The sequence below is a fragment of the Brassica rapa genome, chromosome A08 (genome assembly GCF_000309985.2).
Source record: "Brassica rapa cultivar Chiifu-401-42 chromosome A08, CAAS_Brap_v3.01, whole genome shotgun sequence".
Lineage (NCBI taxonomy): Eukaryota > Viridiplantae > Streptophyta > Magnoliopsida > Brassicales > Brassicaceae > Brassica > Brassica rapa.
Window position 1 is genome coordinate 10,923,450 of NC_024802.2, and position 22,289 is coordinate 10,945,738.

A 22,289-nucleotide genomic window follows, 5' to 3' on the forward strand; every position below is an offset into this window, starting at 1 on the left:
AAAATTGAATCAAAGAATTCCGAGGAAATTCCGACGGATGCATTAAATAATTCCGACGAAATTCCGACGGATAGTTTCCGTCGGACGCGTCATTTTATTAGGTCGAACGCGATCTTCTTCCCCATTTCTCTCCGCCTCACTTTCTCTCCCTTGCGATTTCCGCCGACTCCTCTCTTCTCCCTTGCGATTTCCGGCGATTTCTCTTTTCTCCCTCGCGATTTCCACTCCCATAATCATGTAAGAACCCTATCCCACTCTCTTAGGGTAGATTTGTATGGTTTTGAAGTAGATTTGATGATTTTGGAATGAGATTTATAGATTTTTGTTAGGTTGAATGGTAGGATTGTGTAAAATCGAGTTTGATTATGTATTTCACTTGATTTGGATTTTTTTTTGGTTTTTATTGATTTTGTGGTTATAAAAATCGAATTTGTAATTATATATGTATATATTCAAAACGTTTTTTGTATAAAAATCTATTTTTTGCATTTTAAAATCATTTATATATTTATTAATGATTTTTAAAATCTATAAAACTTTTTTGTGATTAAAAATCATATATATATAATATTTAAAATCATTTTTTTGTGGTAATAAAACGTTTTATGTATTTTATATATAAAATATAAATTTTTATATTTATTTAACATTTTTAATATTATTAAAACTATTTTTGTAATTATTAAACATTTTAAATATTTTTAAAACTATTTTTTGTAATTATTAAACTGTTTTTGGGGTTTATTAAAACTATTTTTTTAATTTTTAAACTATTTTTTATTTATAAAAACTTTTTTTGTTAATTATTAAACTATTTATATTTTTGTGATTAAAAATTATTTTTAATTAAAACTATTTTTTTTTTAATTTACAGGTCTAATGATGATCAGATCCGGCCTCGCCAGCGTCGTAGCCGGGGTGGTATGGGGAGCCAGTCTCGGGGTTCGTCCAGCCATGTTCAGGATTCCGTTTCGCCCCACAGCTCCTACCATACATCTCCTTCTCCATTACCCGCTCCTGCTGCTCCCGCTCCCGCTGCTATACCCGCTCCTGCTCCTACGGGTCCTCCGGGAGTGATGAGTGTTGCGGAGTTGGTTCGACAGCCCGGTCGTGACCATCTTCCCTATCTCACTGAGTATCCACATGGACATGGTCAAACATGGTAATTAAACTTTTATTTTTTTTCCTTAAAATTTGATTGATTATTAATAATTTGTTCTTTTTATTAGGTTCAACCGATCCGGGAACGGGATCAGCGCATGGATCAACCGTATGATGTACTCTGCCCTCGACAAGGGACATCCGACTTTCACTCACTTCCCCGTCGAGAAGCAGCATCTGTGGTTTCGTCAGTTTGCGGTAAGTATTCAAATTTTTTACTTATATTTTTTATTTATTAAAACTATTTTTGTGATTATTAAACTATTTTCTATATTTATTAAACATTTTAAATATTTTAAAAACTATTTTTTTAATTATTAAACTATTTTTTATTTATTAAAACTTTTTTTTTGTAATTATTAAACTATTTTCTATATTTATTAAACTATTTTTTATTTATTAAAACTATTTTTGTAATTATTAAACTATTTATATTTTTGTGCTTAAAAACTATTTTTAAACTATTTCAGCAAGAATTCAACTGGAATTCCGATGATACGCTCTCTATCTATAACCATTTTGTCCATAAAGTTATGGACAACTATGGGAAGCAGATGTACGAGTGGAAGAAGAAGTGGGAAGTAAACAAGGTAGTTTTTAATTTATTAACAATTTTTAATTTATTAAACTATTTTTTAAATTATTAAACTTTTTTTTTTTAAATTAAAAGGTCCCAAAGTCGATGAACGACACGGTATGGAAGGAGTTGTGTGAGCATTGGGATAAAGAAGAGACGAAAGAAACTTCTTCCACCAACTCCAACAACCGCAGGAGCGACCGTAAAGGGAAGGGCATCTACAAGCATAACTTGGGTGCCCAATCTATTGCCACTCTCGCGGATCGCATGGTAAGTTCAACCGCTTTTTCTTTAATTATTTAAGTTTCAGAATTTTATTTTTTATGCATTTTTTCAAATTTCTAATGTTTGTTTAATTTATTTTTTTTTCAAGGCGGAAGAAAATGAGGGCGAGCCGGTTGATGATCTCGCCCTAATGAAAAGGGCGTATACCAACAAGAAGACCGGTCAGATTGATGATGGTCTTGTGAGGGACGTGGTCGACCTGGTCCAAACTCAGGTGTACGACGAAGTGTCTCAGCTTCAAACCGATGATGACGATTCGACGGCTTCGACCAACTTGTCCCGGGTTCGAATCAACGAAATCGTTGAATCGGTAAGTTTTTTTTTTAAAAGTTCAATTTATTTATTTCTTGATTTTTATTTTATCATCAATTTATATTATCTAAATTTATTTTTTTTATATTTCAGTCGGTTCCAAAGAAGAAGGGACGTATGGTCGGTTTGGGTCGTCGCTCCCGGTCGGCTGCTCCTTCTTCTGCACCACCGCCATATGTTGATCCGGAAGTTCTTACGGCTCAGCTGAAGGACAAGGATGATCGGATATCTGCGTTGGAGACCCAGATGGCAGCTCAACAGGCGGGCTATGAGACCCAGAAGAGGCTCAACGAGCAGATGATGGAGATGATGAAGAGGATGTACCCGAACGAGGTGTTCCCGAACATCCAAGACCCGTAGTTTTTTTTTTTTTTACCAAAAACTCTGAATGTTTTATTTAACTTTGAATATTATCTACTATATTTTATTTAATGTTTTATTCAATTTTAATTTTAATTTTAAATTTTTAAATTTAAATTTAAAAAATTTAAATTTTTTTTAAAAAAATAAATTTTTTCGAAATTCCGAGGGAATGGAGTTCCTCGGAAAATTCCGAGGGAGTTTTGTCCCTCGGAATTTTCCGAGGAACTCCATTCCCTCGGAAAATTCCGAGGGAAATATGTTCCTCGGAATTTTCCGAGGAACATATGTTCCTCGGAATTTTCCGATAAACATTCCGAGGAATGTTTTGTCGAAACTTCCGAGGATTTGACCATCGGAATTCCATCGGTATATTCCGAGGAACCTTCCGACGAACATATGTTTCTCGGAGTTTCCTCGGAATTTTGTTTCCTCGGAATTCCGTCGGAAATTTCCGACGGAATTCCGAGGAAGTATGAATTTCCGAGGAGATATTTCCGAGGACTTTTTTCGTCGGTATGTCGTCGGAATAGCGTTATTCCGACGACATACCGACGATTTTTTCCCTCAGTATCCCGATATTTTCTTGTAATGCCTACTCGCTTTCAAACGCGATACAATCACCAAAGTATTGAAACATTAATTATCCTCGATAGAAACATATAGTTGAAAGTTGTGAATTTCACTTTGTGTAATAGCATGTTTCTTCTAGCTCAACTATGAACAACATCAACAATATAGAAGAAACTGCGAATTACAATGAGGAAGATTATCTAATCAAAACTGATACTCTTTTGGATGAAGACACTTTCATGTCTCTTGCATTTGAATGGTGATCCACTGCATTGGTGAAAATCGTACATAGAAAAATTCATATGGCACAATCGTCATATCAGAATGCAATTAACATTGATGTTATGATAATATGCTGTGCATTGTTTCCGGTAACTCATAAATACTAAATTGAGCTAAAAAGAAATTGAATTCTATATTATTATTATCTAAAAATATCATTCAAAATTAATAAGAAACCTAATATATAATAAATATACTAATAAATATTTTGTAACATAATTATATCTGCATATGCGAGTAAAACACCTAGTTATGAACAATTCTATATTTTTAAAATAAAAAATGTTTAAAAAAATAATTATTTTTAAAAAATAAAAGTGATACAAAAATAGTAGAAGGTAAAAAAAAAACTAAAAATTTGTTTCTTTTAACAACTATCATGTAGCACGCACGAATACAACATTTGCAGATAGTATCCTTTTTTTTTGTCATCTTGCAGATAGTATATAGTACTGAAAATTAATGGCTTGAAAAAAAATTAGTGATGATTCTGATTTTGTAGTTGTGGGAGGATACAAATCAAATTATCAATCAAGGATACTAATTACTTGTTACTTATATTACCAATTGGTTTTAAAATTTATGGTTGGCTGTGCTACAACTAAATTGCTTTATCCTTGTATAAAATCTGTAACTTTAAATTATTAAAAAATATTTTAATATAAATGTTTTGTATGTATTAGTAGTATATATTACCAATAAATTATTAAAACTATTGTTGGCTTGAATAGAATAGAGTAAAAAAATCTAAACGTGTGGCCACCACCGACCTCAAACAAACGTACCGTATATAAGAAGCATATCAATCAGATGTTCGACGTCTATATTCTACTTTAGAGATAAAAGATGGCGTCTCGATTTCCCTTCTCCACTCAAACCCTCTCCTAAAACTTACTCTCATCTTCGCTTACGATCTTTCTCCAAATCAGTGTTCTCGACTTCTAGACGAAACCCTAATTTTCAATCTTAGGGTTTTGTCTTAATACGATGCTGGTGGCTAATTCCGAGTTCTCTTCATCTATTTTACCTCGTTCGCCGTTAATACCAAACCCCGTCGAAACCATAGACGAGTCGATTGGTAATAATCAGGTCTCGTTCTCGACGGAGGAGGTCTCAGTTCCGCCTCGAAACTCGGATGAGCCTCTCTCTACTCCGTTGGACGAAACCCTAATCGCGCCTTCTCCGTTACGTCTTGAGCACGGCGAGTGCAGTGATGCTCAAGTCATGAACAAGCCTATAAATCACTCTAAGAGAAACGATACACACTTGGACATTTGTTTGTCTAAATCTCCAGATAATCGCCAACAATGGTCTCCCAATGTTTCACCTGGATCCGATACTGATGTTGACTCAGGGAACCAACCCTTGTGGAGATTCAGACAAAAACCTCCAGAGATCGTGGAATCCCCTTGTGTTGTATGTTTTCTGAACTTGTGATTCTCTTTTGTTTCAGTTTTAGGGTTTTGTCTGATTACAATTTGACATCAATTCGTATATATAGGGTGCTGGACTTTTGAACCTAGGCAACAGCTGTTTCATTAACTCAGTCTTGCAATGTTTCACTCACACCGTGCCTCTTATCGAGAGCCTCTACGCATACCAATATGAAGACCCTTGTAACTGTAAGACTGACTCTCTCACAATGAGGCTTTTTATTTTTCTTATTTTGACATAACCTTGTACTTGATCTGATATTAGGCAACCAGAGGTTCTGTGTGATAAGGGCTCTTCGATATCACATTGGTGTTGCACTCGAGACCACTTCAGTATTTTCAATATCTCCGGTCTATTTCTTTAACAATCTCCGTTGTATGTATCCTCCACAAATAAAAAAAACTCCCGTCATAATATTTTTATTATATTTTTTGTATATATTTCTCTGAATTTAATCATTAAACTACCACATGCAGGTTTTTCACCTGACTTCCGGCGTTACCAACAAGAAGACGCACATGAGTTTCTACATGCGTTTCTGAATAAGTTGGAGATATGTTGTTTGAATCGAAGAAATGATGTTAACTTTGTTCAACATATCTTTGGTGGTCGTCTCGTCAGTGAGGTAAGAAGTTAACTCTAATTAACCATATATTTTTGTCAAGCAGTTTTCCTATGCGTTTTAAATTTTGATTCGGGATACATGTATCAGCTTCGTTGCTGCAACTGCAACTACGTTTCCGAGACATTTGAAGATTCTCTTGGGTTGAGTTTGGAAATTGAAGATGTTGATAACCTTCAAAGTGCACTAGATTCCTTTACTCGTGTAGAAAAACTTGAAGAGCAAATGAAGTGTGATAACTGTGATGAAAAAGTTTCAAAGGAGAAGCGACTCTTGCTACAAAATTTGCCACAGGTTATCACATTTCACTTGAAGAGATTCAAGAATAATGGATATTTCATGCTGAAGAACTGTAACTATGTCGAGTTTCCGTTGGAGTTAGACTTGCAACCATATATGAGCAATGACCAAGTATGTCAAACTGTCTCTCATCACCCTTCGAATTATTTGTGTTTATCTAAGATAACACATTTCTTTATTTCTTAATTTAGGTTGCTGCAAAATATTATCTTTATGCTCTTGTGAAGCATTATGGATCATTAGCTTATGGTCATTACTCTTCCTTTGTGAGGTCAGCCCCAAGTATATGGCATAAGTTTAATGACAAACAGGTGATACATCTAGTAGTAACGTTGATTGATTGATTGATGTAACAGTTTAAATAAATTAACATGTCTCTTGCTGTGACTTTGAAAAACCTTGGTAGGTCACTAGAGTCGATGAAGATTGTGTGTTATCACAAAATTCATATATTCTTTTCTATGCAAGAGAAGGGACTCCATGGTTTTCAACAGCCATTGAAGAGTTACATCCAATGACCGAAGAAGATACTAGCTCGGAATATCCTTCGCCAAAGTCCGTCTCTGATCCTAGCAACGAGGAGTGTTCATCTGAAATCAGTTCTGAGAATGTATCCAAAAAGGGATGTGGCTCAGCGGGAGTATCAGACCTATTACATGTCGAGACAGAAGAGAGTTGTGGAACCCACTCCGACGAGCCTAAGGAAGATAATGAGTTGTCTCAATCTGAAGAGTCTAGTGATGAGGAATCTTCCATGGAAGTGCTTTTGGACCAGCATGATCCTGATGATGATTCCAACAACTCATGCACTGAGAAAGAAGCAGATTCTTGTTTTGCCACTGAAAGAGCTACAACTGGTGTTGCCTTTTCTCCTTATTTGATAGGCTCGTCACCAAAAAAGCCGGGTACCATTCTTTTTAACTGAGTTTTATGCCTTCTTCAATTAATGTTAACCTCATGGAGCTGAGTACTTACTTGGTCTATGTGTGTGATGATTTTGCAGAAGGAAATTTTCAAATTCAACTCGAACGAGTGGAAGCTAAAAAGAACTATGAAGAAGAAGAACCTTACAAGCAACCATTACTAATAAGCCTCATGAAGAAACCTCCACCACGTGATAGAGAGTTGGGCGAAGCTATGTCTACATCTGGTTCTGCACAAAAAAAACTAAAAACATCATGAAATTGTCTAGCAGTCTGGACATGTATCTTATCAGCTTTCTTGATCGCTTAATTAGCTAAGAAGCATCTTCTAGGTGTGATAAGGGAAATATTGGTGGTGACTTTGATTAGATTAAATCAAACTTTAATACTTTGTGCATAGTAGCTGATTTTGGAACTTCCGGTTGATTTGACTTGTTTTGCTGATTAATAAAAACTTTAGAATCATTCTGTCAATGACTTTGTTTTTGTTCTAACTCCGAACTTCAAACGCCTAATGGCGACAAATTAATAAGATCACTACTATAGACCAGACCACAGGACAGTAGACAACAATTTGTTAGTGAGATGAAAGCCGGTCGGTTTGGTTCCGGTCACTTTCAAACCACTTGATTAACCAATAATTCAATTGAAATGAAATTTACCAAGTTAAATACACTAAGTAAAGTGTTAAAGCCTGAAGATTATTTGGACTATGATTATTTTTTTTTCAAATTTGAGTAGCAATATACTAGTCTCCTTCCGAGTCTACACTTTGTTTCGTTTGTATTTTGGTTAACAACTGAAAAAGAACTCTACCTATGCACCCATAATATCCCAAGTTCAAATCTCTTTCGTACATATTTAATTTTAGTTTCACAAAAAAACAACTGACAAAAAAAAATACAATTTTCTCTAGAAACCAAATAAAGAAAAGGGATGGAGGATAAGGAGAAAGCCCACCAGGGTCAGGTCAGATATGGTGTGCCGTGTCCAAGCCAAGTGATTAATTTTTGACTAAATCCATTCTTTTTTCCTTTTTGTTTGTAGAATTTTTGTCTAAATGTCAAGAAAACAACTTCTGTTAATATGTTTTAAAATATTTTAAGCGATTCCTGTTGAAATTAACATGGAAAGGTACATGCATAATGTTAATTAATGTATTATTATATAATACATTAATTGCTTCATATTATAAATTATAATGTATTAGATGATACTCTCTCTCTCTCTGTTGATGTTTTAAGGTTTTCACACATTAAAATTTTAAAAATATTTACATATGTTTTGTTTAAATTATAAATTTTATACCAACCATATTTGAATTTAAAATTATAATAAATTATTAAAACAAACACATGAATTAAATTGTAAAACATTAATCTTTCAAATACAAATAAAAAGTTGAAAAATAATTCATTTATATCACAGGTCACATTTTTTTTTTAAGATTTATCACAGGTCACATTGTGTTGGAATTATGTGTGTAATGGGAAATATTACTCAGCAATAGAAATAGAAAAACAATAAATAGGTAATACTAGGTTAAGACCCGCGCCTTGCGCGGGATGAACATTATATATAAAAATTATTTTATGTATTAAATATTTTTACATATTATGAAATAATAAATATATATTGAATAATTAAAAGTCAGTAACTATTAAATATATAATTAAATTAGTGTGAACATATAAATCAATTTTATTAATCCAATTTTTTTTAATATTTGATAGGATATGTAATTAAATTTAAATGATACTAACATACATAGTATATTTTTAATACTAATGTCTATTAAATGATGATTTCTACTCATATAGTTTTTTTTTTTTTTTACAGCAAAAAACATTTACAGACTCAACTTGACTCTGTAAACCAAATCGGTAACTCCATATCCATGTGAACGACGAAAGACGGTTGTTTCCTAGCACTGCGTGCTAAGCTATCCGCCCGTAGGTTCTCCACCCGTGGTACATGAACGATGTTTGAGTTGATGAAACTTCTTTTTAAGAGCTTAATGTCTTCCATATAGCTTTCAAATGCTGGCCATTCTTCTGGTTCCGAAACCATCTTCATATAGTTTTTTTTGATCATTTGTATCTTTCATAGAGAAAAATTTAAATTACTGATAACAAAATTTTCATTGTGAGATTAATAGTTTTAATAATTTATAATTAAAAAAAATAAGTTATCAATGTTCGTTCAAAACGTTTACCAAAAAATTGTTCAAAGTAAATTTTGAAACTAAAAGATTTATGTATTTTATATGGTTTATAGTTTAATTTAAAACGATATATATATATATATATATCAATCTTAATAACTAATTAAATTATACTTTTCACTTATATAATTTTGTAATCATTTGAATGTAAGACTTTAAACAGTTTTAGTAATTTATAGTCGCTTTTCAAAATTCAAAATATAACATATACAAAAAAAATCTAATTTTTTTTTATTATACGGTTATTGTGGTTGTTTAATTTATTTAATAGTTTAAAATTAAACAAATATGATAAAAGATACACTAATTTTTATCAAATCTTTATTATTCAAAATCATTAATGTCATATATACTTTAGCCACATTAGGCAATTCCGTAAATTTTATTTAAGGAAATAATGAAGTACATTAATAATGAATTTATTGTTAGTTTAATAAAAAAACTTATTATATAATTAGATGGACCAACATATTTCTCTAATGATTCTAAGAATCATCCTAGTGATGACATGTGGCTACAAAAAGAAGTTGTAATGCTTCTCAAATAATATATAAGGGATGTGATCATCAAAAACAAGTATTGAAAAAAAAAACACAAATTATTTATGAAAAAGGAAAGAATGTGCATTTGGTTACCGGACGGAGAGAGAGAGAGAGAGAGAGAGAGAGAGAGAGAGAGAGAGAAAAGTAGATCTAGCTGGTCCCGACGTTCGGCCGGCGCGTACGCGAGCGTGCCGTCGCCGGGACCGGAGTTTCGTCCTCTTAAAAGCGTCCTAGTGTTTCTCTTCCGTATCCTCTCCACTTCTGCCTTGTCTGAGCTGTGACTCCGGCCGTTTCCATCATGCATGGCGGCTTGTTGCTTGGAGTGAAGACGCGGTTGTGGAGAAGGTCTTATGCGGTGGAGAGGTGGCTCGTTTAGATTAAGGTTAGAGTACGGGAGGGGGAGGCTTCTACAGCTCCGTCGTCGCCGGTGTTTTTCTCCGGGAGGTGGAGACTCCTTTTGCTCCACCGCCGTCGGTTAAGTGTTTCGAGAAGGGGAGGCTTTCTTTAGCTCCGCCGTCGTCGTATAGTTTCCGGAGAGTGGAGGCTACCACAGCTCTACGCTGCCGTCTTGTAACCCGTGGAGATTTTGGGTGTTAGCGGTTCAAGGTTAGTTCGGGATTTGTTCTTGTCGGTCGAGAAAATTTTATACAGATCGGAAGTGCTCTCTGAAGAAGATTGAGCTCTCCATGGATGTTATCACCGACAAGAAAAGACAGTTCAGGGTGTGGGTGGTCCTGAGGAGAGCGCGGTGAGTCCGATGACGCTTTTCATGGAGGACCACCGGTTATGAAGACAGTTGTTGAGAGTGGTAAGGACCGGCGAATGCAGATCCGGTTAGGGTTCTGGCGGCGTTTCGAGGCGGAGCTGATCAGGTTGAGACGGTGTGCGACGCGTGTCGATCCGAGGGCGCAGATGCTTCCACGTGGCATGCACCCAGCCTCCTTGATGCGAGTATCCCAAACGCGTCGGTCGGGTTGTTTGGTTTGGGCCGTGGGCCGGTTTAAATTTTCTAGAGAGTAGCCGGCTGGTTTATGGGCTTCGAGGTTTTAATTTTGTAATTGGGCCTTTGGCCATGTACTATGGGCTTAGCCCGGATTTATATCAATCAAAATTTCTTGGCGGAAAAAAAAAAAAAAGAATGTGCATTGGGACTATACAAAATGTGAAAGTCAAGTGGCGTCCTTTTTTCAAAGTCAATGGACAACAAAACGCAAATAAGATGTCTGCGTTCTTGTTTAAATGACTGCATACGTTTTAATCAAAATTGCCACAAGAAGATAATCCAAAGAAGATAATCCACCAATGAAAAATTATCGTTTTGACTAAATAGTTTCATTTTTCAAACTTTTCTATTGAAAAAACAATTTGGCATCTCCCTCCATCTAAATCATGCATGACAAATGAATAAAAAGCTTTTATTATCATATGACGTCTATACAATGCGTATTATATGTTTCCTTTACTTTATTTACTTGTCGTCTTTATCTTATTATATTATATGCTACATTATAGTCATTGTTAAAGTCAGAGACTACAGGTATCATAAGGTTGCAACAATGATTTATCATCATCGGGTCAACAAATTATACATCCGCATGAAACATGGTGGTCTAATTAACAAAGAAATAAGTGAATCTTATTGTAATAATAATAAGAATTCACCACTTTAGATAAATAATTCTAGGTTTCACCTATCGAATTTCAGTAGAACAAAAAACTGTGGTTAGTTCAATATGTAAGAAGAGAAACTTATTCGTTAAAGTTGATTTAAATATGATTTTACGTTTAGGGAACATATTGATTTATTAAAACACTGTACTTTCATATCAGACGAAGCATGACAACGATTCCAAACAAGTTTTGGTATATAAAACAAAATAGGTTATGTGCCTATATGATTTTGTTATAATCAAAATAGGATTTCCTTTTCAAGTGATGTATACTGGAATAGTTAGTACTGACTTTGCTATGTTGTACCTAATTAAATGGGAACAACAACCAAACGAAAGCACTACTAAACAAACGAGTGTGTTATTATATATAATCACCCATCTTTTGACCTAAATTTCTGCATCAATCTCTTCTTTATAAATGAATCATATTAAAATGTTATATACAAGTACACATGGATTAGGTTAAAATGTCCAATTGATGAGCCGCTTATTGCTCGCTACAAAAGCTATACCAATGGAATCTAATTATGTAATCCATCTTCTTATTATATACACTAATACACATAAACACCAATAATATAACAGCGAAGTAAAGTGCGATTCACACTTGTTCCAACTCATTCTTATGCACATACACTAATTTGAAAATAACATAATTCCGAAATGATTTTGTAGTTTTTGGTATCTTATAAACTCTGTTTTTTGTTCCCCAACTGTTATGCTATTTGACTATATTTCGGATCAAACTAAATATATCTCTGCTACCGCGAATAAGGATCTGCATTGGCTTCATCTTTTTCTTTAGAAAGAAAAGGATAGCACCGAAGAATGGAAAGAGCGAGATGGTGGTTTTGGTTGTTCCGTCTGCTCGAGCTCGCCTGAGGAAACTTCCCCCAAGGATGTTATATTAAAAGTATTTTTGACACGGAAAGAGTTTTTGTTAGTTGGTTGGTTCTGTATTGAGATGGATTAATTGTTTAAACAAATTAAACTATTATAGAAATATATTACACATATATTCTATCTGGTATTTTTAAAATATTAGAAAAAGAGAGGGGCAAATGAGAGACCACTGATGACGAAAAAGAAAAATATGGGATTTTTTTCTTAATCTAACAATACTAAAAGGTTAATATACTCAATGGAGAGGCATGCCACGTCCTCTTGAAAAATCAGCCAATCAGAAACAATTGTTTTGCCACGTCATATCAGTTCCAGCTCGAGCCCACATCTCAAATCCTAAATTCCGTCTTCTCCGTTTCCGATACCCGTAAATCTCTGTTACAGCTTCGCTCTCTTCAACAATCAATTATGTTCTTCACTCCCCTCTTAATGAATTCGTTTCACCTTTCTTTCTCCTCCTTTAAAAACTGCTTCGTCTCCTAAGCTGAACTAATGGCGATGAAACCAAATCAACAATGACCCCTAACATTTCCAAAGCTTAAGCACATGATTCGTATTCTCCTCCAGGTTCGTACTATCGTCATCCAATTTCTATTTTGTTTGAATTCCTTACGGTAGAAGAACAAACCTTTTGATCTTCTGGCTGACTCTAAATCTCTCTTTCCCTGGTGATCAAATTGATTATGTTACCAATCTCAGTATCTACCGCTGGGATATCCATCTCAAACACCTTTGGATCCTCCTTAAGAATGCGCCTATCAGGGTACTTCTCAGTAGGCTCTGCCTCAGCCTCCACCACAACAATACAATCACTGCTTGCTATCATGATCATCACTGTTACTAGGATGCGAACTCTGGTTACAGCTCTTACATCCGTGGCTGGTTCGTTCCTTTATCTCCTTCTTTCTCGATCCACCATAAAAAAAATTTCTTAGATTACTGTATCGTTAACTACTAAGAGTATTGAACCAATACTCTTGATACTGATTCAATTATTGCCGTCTTAGTCTTAAAATGAACTCTCAAACTAAATGTGCATTGCCATAAGATCCCCTTGATGTGTTTAGATTTGTGACTGAGATATTGATCTGATCTTATGTTATTTCTCTAAGGTACCAGTTGATAGTTCCGACGTGATAATCTAGAAAACACTATGTAAACGTGTTGAGTTTCTGTCATCAGAACATCATCTTCTACTGTTAAACAAAGTCCCGTCTTATATATTTTAGGTGTTCTGTCTGAAACTTTCAGTGTAGTCACTTGTGATGTACCAACTTATATCATGTTTCGTTACAGTGAAGTGACTCGGTTAACGAAACCGTTTTTGTTGTTGTGTGTGTCTTGATGAATCTGTCTCGCTGCTCTCTGTTCCTGCTGTCTGTTAGAGGAATGCCGCTTAAGTTTAAGATCGAACCACTAAGACCCAAAAGGAAATTCAACTTTGTTGCCTGTTGTTTTATGTTTGTCAGATAAATTAAAGAGGAGATTCAATGGAAGATAAAATCAAGAAGAACAAGACCAAGAATAGATCACTCCATCTATATGTTAGTTCTCTGCAATACAGAGAACTGATTAAAAAGACAAGAAATGGTCCTTCTCTACAATCTGTCAATCAATGAGGGTTCTGAAACTGAAGGAAATGTAAGACTCATTATACATCCTTCCTTTACTAAATAATCTCATGAAAGAACTGATTATGTGGATAACGCTTTCAACTTTTCTTGTGTGTGTGTAGTTGGAATTTTTATAAATATTGAATCTCACCTTCAGGGTTAACATAATCTCAAACTCAGATTTTTAGATTAGTATACACAAATGAGACCTTTCTAATTGCAGAATCATCCGTTGAGTTTGTGCTGCAAGAGTGGTTCATGTTGTACAAAATACATCAAAAGTCGTACTTTGATAACATCCAAGTAATATTACTTATTCATTATATCTTTTGGAACTTTTACTTTTCAGGCAAAGATGTAACATGGCTTCTCTTATTTCTTGATTTACAACTCAGTACATGTGGTGCCGTGGTGGTGTGGGATGCCTATTCAAGCTTTAGGGTTGATGTGAGTATTATTTCCTGCAATAACAAGACTGCATTTCCATCAACACGAGTTTCAGTTTTCAGGCCATTGCTCCTGACTGATGATACTCGAGTAATTAGCATGAGCACTGCATATTCTTTGTTGCTGAACCCACAAATTACTCTCAGTGAGGATTAGGCTGCAAATCGTTGGGGAATTTCCGGGTGAAGTCTATGGTTGAGAGAAAAGTGGAAATTGAGATGAAGTCACGGTAAAGAATCTTACAGTCTTTAGATTCTGATAGTTGTTTATACGGGGGAAAAGTATGAAATTATTAAAGCTGGACGTCAAATGCTAGAAATCAACAGGAACACTTTTGTTAAAGGTTGCAATCATATTTCATTTGATTTGCTGTCTTTTTACCATATCACTCTCTTACACGTATGTATTTATGTACTTTAGAGAAACCAAAGAGTGCTGAAATATAGATACTGAGGCAGGCAACAATCAGTACAAATATATATTTCACGAAAGACTTTCCTAATTTTTACATTTATGTACACACATTACATGCGGATCGATTGATAAACAATACCAATAGTCTCCTCCCAAACTTTTAGAAGAAAGAGGTATAGAGACTGGTCGATGCCTAGCTACCATCTCTTGCCTGTAAAGCTTCCATAAGAATTTTCTTCGAACATCTTTATGGGAAAAATCTTTGGCTTCTAAGCTCAAAAAGCTTTGATTGAGAATCCTGAATCTAATAACATAAACCCAAGAGCTGAGGAAGCTTAAACATACCAGACGTGTGTTTTTAATCTGTTCCAGTGAACAGTTTTTCACTTTGGTCGAATTTCTTGGCTTTTATGCCTGCTAATAGAACTTGGAGACTGAAAAAGGCACAGACCGTATATGCTATAGTAGCTGGTATCTGAGAACACAAAAGGAACACGACGATGAGGTAAAAGGTTAAGAAAAGAGAGTACGGTTGCTTAACTTCCCCCAGCAATAGGCTCCTGACTCGGGAGAATGATTGGATCAACGTGTTTATGATGTAAAAGACGTTAAAGATCAGCAACAAATGTCAATGCTTGATCACACCACTAAACAATTTTTTTGATGATAACAAGGTTTTAAAGTACTACTCTATTTCATATTATACGATCTTTTGGTCATAAAACTAATCAATTTTTATTTAAATATTATTTAATAATATACATTTAAACCAATCAAAAACATTAAAATATAATATTATTATTTAACCAAATTTCAAGAAAGTTAAAAATATCTTAAAAATATTAAAACATCTTACATTTTCAAACATCAAATTTTCTCTAGAACATTATGAAACGGAACGAGTAATATTCAAAACTTATTAACAAAACAAAAAGAAAGTAAGCTATTAGGTTAAAGGAACATTTAAATAAAATAATAATTTATTTTACAAAATAACAAAAATTAAACAGGCGGAAAAATATCTATGTAAAATAAAAGTGCAGAAAAAAGCGTGAGTAAATATTTTCTTAACTCTAAATTTTTTAAATGTTTTATTAATTAAAAGAAACAAATAAAGAAAATATATACAATTTTAAGTAAATAATTGTTTTACATTAATGATAACAGACAGAATAGATAATGGTGATTTTCTTTTCATCAAGACTAACATTCTTAAATATATACAATTTGCTAGGCATGTATTACAAAATATTTAGAGTCCAACCAACATTGGAAGACATAAAATTATATTTTTTTGTCTAATCATATATAAATACTACATTTAGTAATTCTGAGAAATGTAAGTATTTTTATTAGCATGGTTTGTATCATTCTGAAAGTAGAAATATATTTAAGATTTAATAAAATTTTCAAGTTTAAAATATAGTAATTAGGTAAATATTATATAAAGTAAGAACAAAAAAAGTATTTACTTTGTTTTCATATGGATTATGAAACTAATATTCAAAACATATTTAATTTGCTAAGCGTATATACCTGTATAAAATAGATGTAGTAATATGGTGAAGCTCGCAACTAGGAATGGCTATAAGAGTCTCTAAAACCATCCTGGAAATCCTTTTGCATTTGTAGCAATTTTTATAGTCAACTTTAATGAATAAGCAATTTCTTATATTCACTCAATGATCCAATCTCAAACGAATGGTTCTGACTTTAAAATCTTCTGATTACTTTCTAAGAAGCAAGCTTAGAACTTAAAGCAAATAGGTTGTTTTTCTTAAGCTCTTGGATGATTCTTTTTTGACATAACGCAAATTTAGTGTTGCACTAATCGTCAAGATGTGGATGTTACACTATGGGACAACCAATAATTTATGTTCAATGAGCTTCAAATCATAAGTAGTCGGAGATATAAAGTTGTCATGGCGACAAGTATATCCCTAAAATATATATAAAAAAAATACAAACTTAAAAGTCTGATACATACTCTGATTAATAATTTGCATGAAAATTATTATTCGCTTCATTATCAGCCACACAGTTTTACCTTGACACAATAATAAAAACATCAAAGACTTCAAAGGAAAAATAAAAGTAAAGTTCAATACATTAGTTAGAGATAAACTTCCAATCTACAACTCCTAAGATTATAATCAAGAAAACAAAATTAAGAATAAATTCTCGGCATCTTGAGAACTGTTTATGTATTATGAATTCAATTTTGATATTTTGGCCCAACTAACCAAAAAAAAAGTTATTACAAAAAATGCGACGAAAAAAACCTATATGCAATATACATATAACAAAATTCAGAGCATGTCTCTTTTCTTATAATATATCCTACACACTCAATAGTTTATTAACACAGACAATTCTACAATACAATATAACCTCAACAAATTAATAATGTTGGGACTTTGAAATTTTATTATTTTATAGAGATATTAATTTACAAAAGTTTTCTTAGTTAGATTTCTTATTTTTGATTCTAAGATAAAAATATATTTGATTTTAGTATATATATATTAATTGTTATTTTTTGAAATTTGACATTTTAATTTTATTATATTATTTGGTGTATATAATATATATTGCACATAATTTAAATGTGGTTTTAGATATACTATTACTAAATCTCATCAAAAATATATTAAATGGCAAGAATATAAAGATAATTTCATTGTGAATATAAAACAAATAATGTAATAATAGGTTTTTACTTATATAAAATATGTATAAATATAAATTATCAATTTATAATTTTAATGGGACCATATATTTACGTAGAATTTTCTAGAAACTTATTATTCTATCGATTTGTGTCAAATTTTGACCCGGTCCAAGTTGGGACCGGCAAAATTTATTGAGTTATAGAGATTATTAATTTATTCAATATTAATTTATAAAAGTTCTTGATATTCATACAACAAAAATAGTTAGAATATATAATAACAACTATCCGCGCGTAGCGCGGAAAACGATCTAGTTAAAATATAATGGGATTGTAAAGGATAGAGATGAGATGTCAAGCTACAATAATGGAGCACTAGTTTTCTCCACTTGGCTAATATAATATTATAACACGAAAAACTAACTTTCCCAAAAAAAATATTTTAAAGTCCATATTAATAACGAAAGGAAATTTCTTATCTCATACATAAATGCTTAATGTATAACCAACAATAATGGTGTGCGGTAAGGCTATGTAACGGAAAGGAATAACATATGAAGATAAGTCTCCAGTATATGACAAATATATTTAAAAATATGAAAATACATAATAAAGTTGAAAAATATATTTTAAAATACAGTGTTCTCTGAAAAATGATCATTAAAACCAAAATATCCTTTCATTATTTTTATAGAACTTAAAATCTTAGTTGGAATGTGGTTATATCATTGTAAGATATGCTTAGTAATATTGTTTTGTTAAGAGAATATCGCAAAGTTTGACAAAAAAAAAAAGAGGCTATCGCAAAAAGATATGGAAAAATACTTTTCCTCATATTGGCATAATTTAAAAGAAAATATAATATATTAGGTTTTTTTTTTAAACATAATTGAGAAACAGAAGGAAAGGCAAAGGAGGTTTGGTTGGTCGACTTTGCTAAGATAAGAGAGAGACTGTCTTCTCTCCTCCCTTCCTCATTCTTCTCCCTCTAAACCTTCTCTGCAACAAAACTCCTCACTTTCTCTCTCTCTCTATAGAAAAAGTTCGAAGCGTTTACTCGAAAAAGACTTTGTCTTTTAGGTTTCTTAGTGAAAATGGCGATCGAGGATCAAGAGAATACCATCCGAGAAATCAAGCCTAAGAACAGAAGAATCATGGTACTTTAAACAAAACCCTCTTTCTTGTTTTCTAGTTTTCTTCTCTCTGTTCTCCAAATGTGCAATGTTTTGTCTTTTTTAGGTTCAGTCTCTCATTTATTTGAATATTTTGTCTGGCTTTGTGATTTTTATTTTGAAAATGGCTAAAATAATCGCCTTTTGAAAGAAAAACTGTAAAATGGTTCATCAGTAAAGTGCTCTGTTTAATAGATATGTTGAAAACAGAGATATGTTTAAACATAAACCATGTAATATTTTTTGAAATAATTCATCAAAATTGAATACTGGTTTTGGTGTAGGGAGCTGGTGGACCGGAGGAGGAAGATAACAGGCAGCCGCCATGGCTGAAACCTCTGCTTCAGGAGAAATTCTTTGGTCACTGCAAGTTTCATGTTGACTCTCACAAGAGTGAATGCAACATGTACTGCTTAGACTGTACCAACGGTCCGCTTTGCTCTCTCTGTCTTGCCCATCACAAGAATCATCACACCATTCAGGTACGCTTTTTGCAATAATTCAAATTAAATTAGTTTTTTCTTTGTTGAGGTTTTGAATTTTGTCCTGCAGATAAGGAGATCTTCTTATCATGATGTTATAAGGGTGAATGAGATACAAAAGCATATTGATATATCAGGGATCCAAACTTATGTGATCAATAGTGCTAAAGTCATCTTCTTGAATGAGAGGCCTCAGCCTAGGCCCGGGAAAGGCGTGACCAATACCTGCAAGGTTTGCTATCGTAGCCTCGTTGATGATAGCTTCCGCTTCTGCTCTCTTGGCTGCAAGGTACAATTTTTTTTATCTTTTTTCATTTGTGTTAAAGTCAAAAGGAAGAAACTTTGGTATTGGGTACACACATTTTAAGGATCTCTTACCATTTCATTGCCTTTTTTGAGTAAAAAGATGAAAACTTTTTGAAATGGGTCATCTTCAAATTTGGTTTATTCTTTTACAGTTTCACCTAACGTTTCCAAGCATTAGTTTTTCCTGTTTAGTCTTGTCCAAAAAAAGAACAAAACTTTTGATATGGGTCAGATTTGTCTTGTACATTCTTATAGCAGCTCTTTCTCAATTCTCATAATCATTCTCTGATAAAACTTTACTTTTTATGTGTGTTTTGGGAAATGAAATAAAGATTGCTGGAGCATCTAGAGGATTTGAAAAGGGAAGGAAGAACCTTGTGATGGAATCAGATGATTCAAGTAGCAGCATTGGAATTGGGAAGAACATTCAGAGTTTCAGCCCATCAACACCTCCACTTACTGCATCTAGTCATTGCAGAATCGCCAAGCGAAGAAAGGGAATCCCTCACCGGTCTCCAATGGGATAAATAAAAAGAAGCAAAAGTGTTAAAAGCCAAAATACAGAAGCTCATTTGCCAGTTTCTTCATCTATAAGATTACACACAAAGGTTTAGCTAAGACATAAGCTTTTGTCTCTTATCTTTTTTTATATACCAAAGAATTGGCCTTTTGCTTGTGTTAGGTGAAGAAAAGGCCATATAGGTTTTGTCCTGCTAATGGTAAGTCTGTGAATATGTAATGTGCTTTTGTATATTTATGTGATGCAAAAAGGGTAGAAGGTAAATATAGATATAGGGCTTTGAAGGTGGTAAAAGTGGAAATAAAACAAAACTAGTTTTGGTTGTAAATTTGGTTTGGTTAGGTGTGCCATACATGCATCTGGAAGAACAAAATAAGTAATGAGATTCGCTGCCTTTATATTCGCTCGTTTCTATGGTTTGAAAAGTATTTCTCTGTTTTAAAATAACTGTTTGAAAAATTCAACAAATTTGTTTAATCCATTCCATACGGTGTATTAATTCTCATGGGACATTGTGTTGGAGAGCAATTGGTGGGGAAGGTGAGATTTGCTTTCTCTTTTAACTTTCTTGAGAAGAGAACCATTTGAAAAATTGAATAAGCAGTGAGAGAGAGAAGACAAAGAAACAGAATGCATAACACAATGGTTCACCAAGTGTCATCCGATGTGAAAAACTATTCACTAGTAAACCATCCCAAATTCTATCAAATATAGTAAACCAATTCGGTCTGGTCTAACTTTCTTGAGAAGAGAACCATTTGAAAAATCGAATAAGCAATGAGAGAGAGAAGACAAGAAACAGAATGCATATAACACAATGGTTCACCAAAGTCCTCCGATGTGAAAAATTATTCACCAGTAAACCATCCCAAATTGTATCAAATATAGTAAACCAATTCGATCTGGTCTAACTTTGTTTAGTCCAGCAGTTATTCTACATACAAGTTCAGACCATCTTCCAACACTAGTGTTGAAGTAAATATCTAGACAAATGAAAAGAAAAGATAACTGATGCAACTGAAATGCGTTTTTTTGGAATAAAAACTTCCTGAATACTTAATTCCTTCTCATTCCATAAAATATTCACCAGTTGCAATGAAAAGAAGGAATGACTATTCCATCTCATTCCATATTATTCATTTCCATTCCAAAAAAAAAATATCAACATTCTTTTGAAAAACCATTCCACGTCAAAATAGTTCTGAAACAAATGGAATAATAATTCTATTCCATTGAATTCCACTAATTATTATTTCTGTAATTCCACTTATTCCTTTTATTAACATCCAGTTACAGCCATCAGGATCGACTTTTGGGATAGAAAATTATTGAAAGTTTTTAGAAATAAATAAAAAATTAGTGTTTCAATATCAAGAAAATGGATTTTGAATAAAAAATAAAAGAAATTAAAGTAATAGCAACTGTTTTTTTTTTGACTAAATAGCAACTGTTTTTGGTATTTGAGATCAGAAGTATTTTGCAAATATAAAACCAAACCATACTGAACAGAAAATATCCATAGTGAAGCCGAATTAGAAAACACAATACTATAATCCAAATGGTTCATATACTATTAAACATTGCGGATACCTAGACCAAATCGGAACTGAACCAATAAACGAATGGTTATTTTGGATTCCGAGATATAATACATATTTAACAATATTACTTACATTTAGATGTTTTGTGCAGTGAGACGCTAACATCTTTCTCTTATGCTCGATTTGCATAAGTGGAACAAGCATATGGTAAAGTTAAAAAAAAAAAAAAACAAGCGTATGGCACATTCAAAGCCATATTTTATTCTCGTATATTTTTGACAGAGGAATAAGAAAATGTGAAAATTTAGTTTAAGATTTGAAGGTCGATGCCGGTATTAACAGGAGGAGCTTCAATTGTTTAAAGGGGAATATCAGTTTCTTCTGCTTCTCCACCGTGGTGGACACCAAGATTTTGCATCATGTTGTCGAGGAAGAGAGTAAAGAAACTGATGAGAAAATGGTGAGGAATAACTTGAGAGGCGGTGGTGTGACGTAATGTTTTGATGATGATCGTGGCAGTAAAGGTGATATAATTTTTGACATTAAGGTGAACAAGAGTTCCAGTCACGGACGTGTCTTAAGTTCATCAAGGATGATGTTAGTCTTTTGGAAGGAAAGAAACAAAATGTTTAATCCGATCTTATCTTTTTTGATCTTTTGTTATATTAGTGTCATCAGTTAAGTCAAGTAGTGGGTTGAGTGAAGTTGTTTCCATTTTCAATGGTTACGTATAATAACCATTTTTATAAGATAAGGTTGCTTTTAACAATGTGAAACAAAATGACAAAACTAAAATACCATATTGTAATCATTAATTTGACAAAAAAAAAAACTTATCTTATCAAATATCAAACAAGAAAATTTGCCACTTGTAGGTTGTAACCGTAGTGAATCATGATCTTCTAGATTTGGAGACAAAAACAAGATAAACGAAATATCATCTTGTGTGATC

General features: G+C 33.1%; 2 protein-coding genes across 2 annotated transcripts; both read left to right on the forward strand.

The window, feature by feature from the left end:
* The first annotated feature begins 3,107 nt into the window (after positions 1-3,107).
* Positions 3,108-8,531, forward strand: LOC103834039 (ubiquitin carboxyl-terminal hydrolase 20-like). Its single transcript, XM_009110096.3, has 8 exons — positions 3,108-4,966; positions 5,052-5,172; positions 5,249-5,359; positions 5,461-5,609; positions 5,697-6,017; positions 6,098-6,217; positions 6,313-6,811; positions 6,910-8,531. The coding sequence occupies exons 1-8, from the start codon at positions 4,538-4,540 to the stop codon at positions 7,086-7,088; spliced, it is 1,929 nt and encodes a 642-aa protein (XP_009108344.1). The 5' UTR covers positions 3,108-4,537; the 3' UTR covers positions 7,089-8,531.
* Positions 8,532-18,203: 9,672 nt separating this feature from the next.
* LOC103834040 lies at positions 18,204-20,198 on the forward strand. Its single transcript, XM_009110098.3, has 4 exons — positions 18,204-18,473; positions 18,773-18,970; positions 19,041-19,259; positions 19,609-20,198. Exons 1-4 carry the CDS (start codon positions 18,411-18,413, stop codon positions 19,801-19,803), a joined length of 675 nt encoding a protein of 224 aa, XP_009108346.1. The 5' UTR covers positions 18,204-18,410; the 3' UTR covers positions 19,804-20,198.
* Positions 20,199-22,289: the final 2,091 nt, after the last annotated feature.